The 3,476-nt window shown below is 62.0% G+C and overlaps 1 protein-coding gene across 2 annotated transcripts; it reads right to left on the reverse strand.

Moving 5' to 3' along the window:
* Positions 1-2,172: 2,172 nt before the first annotated feature.
* On the reverse strand, positions 2,173-3,192 carry FOXB2 (forkhead box B2). 2 transcript variants are annotated; one of them, XM_085312432.1, is made up of 2 exons: positions 2,785-3,192; positions 2,173-2,700 (listed from the first exon to the last, which is right to left on the reverse strand). In XM_085312432.1, exons 1-2 carry the CDS (start codon positions 3,190-3,192, stop codon positions 2,173-2,175), a joined length of 936 nt encoding a protein of 311 aa, XP_085168558.1. The 2 variants fall into 2 exon arrangements, with proteins under 2 accessions (XP_085168558.1, XP_085168553.1); XM_085312427.1 differs by having other exon boundaries at positions 2,173-3,192.
* Positions 3,193-3,476: the final 284 nt, after the last annotated feature.

Raw genomic sequence — 3,476 nt, forward strand, 5'->3', positions numbered from 1 at the left:
GCCTGCCCCCAGCGCCGCCGCCGCCTGGGGTCAAAAACAGTCCCCGCGCGGAGAAATGTAGAAGATTGCCCAGAATCTTCTAAATTCTCCAGAAATGATTCCCCAGATTGATTCTCACTTCTTTACCCGGTTCGGCTTTCCCGTTTCCTGTGCCACTTTAAACATTTTGAGAGGAAAACCTGACTTCCTAAAGACGCCTCAGCACCCCAGGGAGCAGCCTATCGCTTACTTCGCCGAGAGCGGTGGCATATATTTAAATAGATCGAGCGATAAATAATGAGCGCAGTTCGCGATTTGAGAGACTGCTTTCCTTAAAAGTTGCAGAAATATCGACTTGGATTCCTGCCTAAAATGGAAGTCCGCGAGTAAAGCAAATGTGAAGCACTGAATTTTCGTAGTTTCTTTCGGAATCGAATTCCTGCTCGTCTTATCTGTCTGTGAAACTTCTAAGGCAATTCCCTTTCCAGTCCAATTTCTAAACCGTGATAGAGATCTGTGCCTCGCTAAGGGATTAGTAGTGGTATTTTGCAGCGCTAGGGGTGTTACAATTTTGGAAATTGATCAGTAGTCTCCTCCGCAGAGGGAACATTCCAGTTGAATTTCAAGCGGTCCAACAGCGTGCGCTGGGAAGGCTTTGGACAGTCGGCACCTTGCGAAGGCAACAGGTTTGTTTTTTCTAGCGGCAGTTTCTCGGGATCGAGGTCCAGCGAGAAGCACGGCTCTGGCCGAGGTTACCCTTCCCCTGGGGAGTGCGGTCCGACACCTCGGGGCGCGGCGGAGCCGGCTGCGAGGGGCGCGTAAATCACAGCCAGCCTCTGCGATCCGGCACCCGGGGAGCCCGATGCCAAAACCGCCCTTCCCTCCCGCGGAGTCGAGATCCGAGCCCTTGTCCCGAGGTCTGAGCTGCAGGGAGAAGCGGATCAGAGGATCCCTCCGGTAGCCGCTTTACCTTTGAGACGTTTTCTTTCCTTTTCCCACTCTGTTTTTGCCGCCTAAGAAACTTTTAAGCACTTTTTTTTTTTTTTGGGGGGGGAGGAGGCACCTACCCTACAAGCACGAGTTTCCCGAGGCAACTCAACCGGTGTCAGTGCGAGTATTTTAAACAGCAGCACCAGCAGAAACAAACGAGTATATGGGCTTTAATCAGCATTGGTGTACAGCGGGGCAGACAGGGTACGACAGCGATCACTCACAAACCAGCTGGGACTCATCAGCCAGAGCATCGCTCTTCTGACTTCTGATCCCCGTGCTTCACACAGATCTCTCGTCTGTTGGAAGGCTATTTTCAGTAAAGTGCTTTTCCCGAAGAATTTTAAAAACATTTTTTATGGTTTTTCCTCCCATCCAGCAGGTTCTAGTATTCACACTCACGGGGGGGGGAGGGGGGGAGGGGGGACACGCCAAGCAACACACATAAAATAGCGATATCTGTGAGCGGTGAAAGGTGATRTGAAAAGCACGACCTACGAATCGCGGGGCTGGATTTACTTTTAGGATAAACTAGGGAATTCAGACCCACTTACAGGTTTAGAGGCCAGGTCACGCTTCAGTCCCTCCTAAGGTATTGCCCTTTAGTGCGAAATACTGAGGAGGGGTGTAAAAGTAGCAGGGGGAGGACAGGATACGTTTAGTTAAAAGAGCCTTTCGACGTCAGTGCCGTTGTCATTTAAATTCTCACTAATTAATTGAGCTATTTAAAGCTTCCTCTTTAAATCGCGAGCATTACACTTCCCGACGCCGCGCAGCTCGCCGCGGTCCCGCGGAACTTCCCGCTTCGGCCTCCTGTTCCGGAGCGGGATCTCCAGGATCGCGGGGCCGAGGATTCCTCATCCTCGGGGCATGGGGAAAATCAGAGCTGGGTGGGGGTTTTACCCTCCTGCTTTCCCCGGGGCCAGCCGGCGGCCCCGAGGGTGCTCCCCGCGGCCGCCCCTGCGCCCTTGCCTCCCAGCCGCCTCCTCCGAGCCGGCCCCGGCTGCGGCTTGTCACATCACCTCTCGGCCACGTAGGGTATTTGAGGACGTTAAAAGCTCTTACCTGCGACTTGGCTCTCAGATAATCTGATTGCACGCAATATCAAACACAGACACCAGCAGGGATATGGTCATGACAGCGGCGGGGCTGCCGCGTCGCCCGCCCGCCCGGGGTGTCCCTGCCTCCTGCCCCCCTCCCCGCTTAGGAGTGCACCAGGACGGAGTGAAGGGAGCTCTTGCCCTCGGCGGGGCTGCTCGCGGTCTGCTCCAGGAGCGCGGCGGGGCCCGGAGCGGCGGCGGGGCAGATCTGCGAGGCGGCCACGGTGAGAGCGGGCAGGGCGGAGGCGGCGGGCACCGCCGGCGCCGGCTTGATGGGCACCGGGACGGCGGGCATGGTCTGTGCCGGCGGGTGGCAGAGCGCCTTCACGGGCACCCCGAAGGCTCCGTAGTCGGGGGACACGGGCATCGAGTCCACGACGCCCACGTGCGGCCACACGGAGCCCACGACGCCGCTGAGCTGGCCGGGCACGGGGTAGCCCAGGTGGTGCATCACGGAGGCCAGCGGCAGCCCGCCGGCCTGCAGCACGCCCTTGTACTCCCTGCCGATGATATTCTCGATGGCGAAGGGGTGCTTGAAGCCCGAGGGCTGGCTGCCGCCGTAGGGCGAGAACTGCGGCAGCCGCCCCACGGCCACGGCGGCGGCGGCGGCGGCGGCGGCGGCCACGGCGGCCTCGGAGCCCGCCAGCGCCGGCACCTTGCCCGGGGGTGGCGGCGGCGGCGGCGGCGGCGGCGGCGGCGGGTGGAAGTAGTGCACGAGGTGCGGGGCGGGCGCCGGGGGCTTGCCGGGGCCGCCGGGGCCGCCGCCGGGCAGGTGGTGCTCGGGCCGCAGGACCTTGAAGCGCTTGCGGCGGCGCAGGAAGCTGCCGTTTTCGAACATGTCCCCGCAGTCCGGGTGCAGCGCCCAGAAGCTGCCCTTGCCCGGCTGGTCGGGGCGGCGCGGGATCTTGATGAAGCAGTCGTTGAAGGAGAGGTTGTGGCGGAGGGAGTTTTGCCAGCGCTGCGTGTGCTCCCGGTAGTAGGGGAACCGCTCCATGATGAACTTGTATATGTCGCTCAGCGGCAGCATCTTCTCGGCCGAGTGCTGGATGGCCATGGCCGTCAGGGAGATGTAGGAGTAGGGCGGCTTCTGGTCGCTGTACGAGCTCTTCCCCGGCCGCGGCATCGCGGCGCTGCCGCGGCCCTCGGGCGGCTACTGTGCCCCGCTCGGCCGCCGCCGCTACATGCTGGGCGCCCACGCGTGACCGCCCCCGACGCGGGCTTCCGCGCGCGGCTTCCTCGGGCGGCCCCGGCCCGCGGGACGCGCCCGGCCGGCAGCGGGGCAGGCGTCAGCGGGAGAGCGCTGGTGGCGGCCCCGGGCCGGCCCGCTGCCGCCTCGCCGTGTCCCGGCCGGAGGCGGTGCGCGCCCGCACCGAGGGGGCGGCAGCGAGGGATTGACCCGGCTCTGCG

Source organism: Rhea americana, unplaced genomic scaffold, assembly GCF_003343005.1.
Source record: "Rhea americana isolate MKP2758 unplaced genomic scaffold, rheAme1 scaffold_11, whole genome shotgun sequence".
Classification (NCBI taxonomy): Eukaryota; Metazoa; Chordata; class Aves; order Rheiformes; family Rheidae; genus Rhea; species Rhea americana.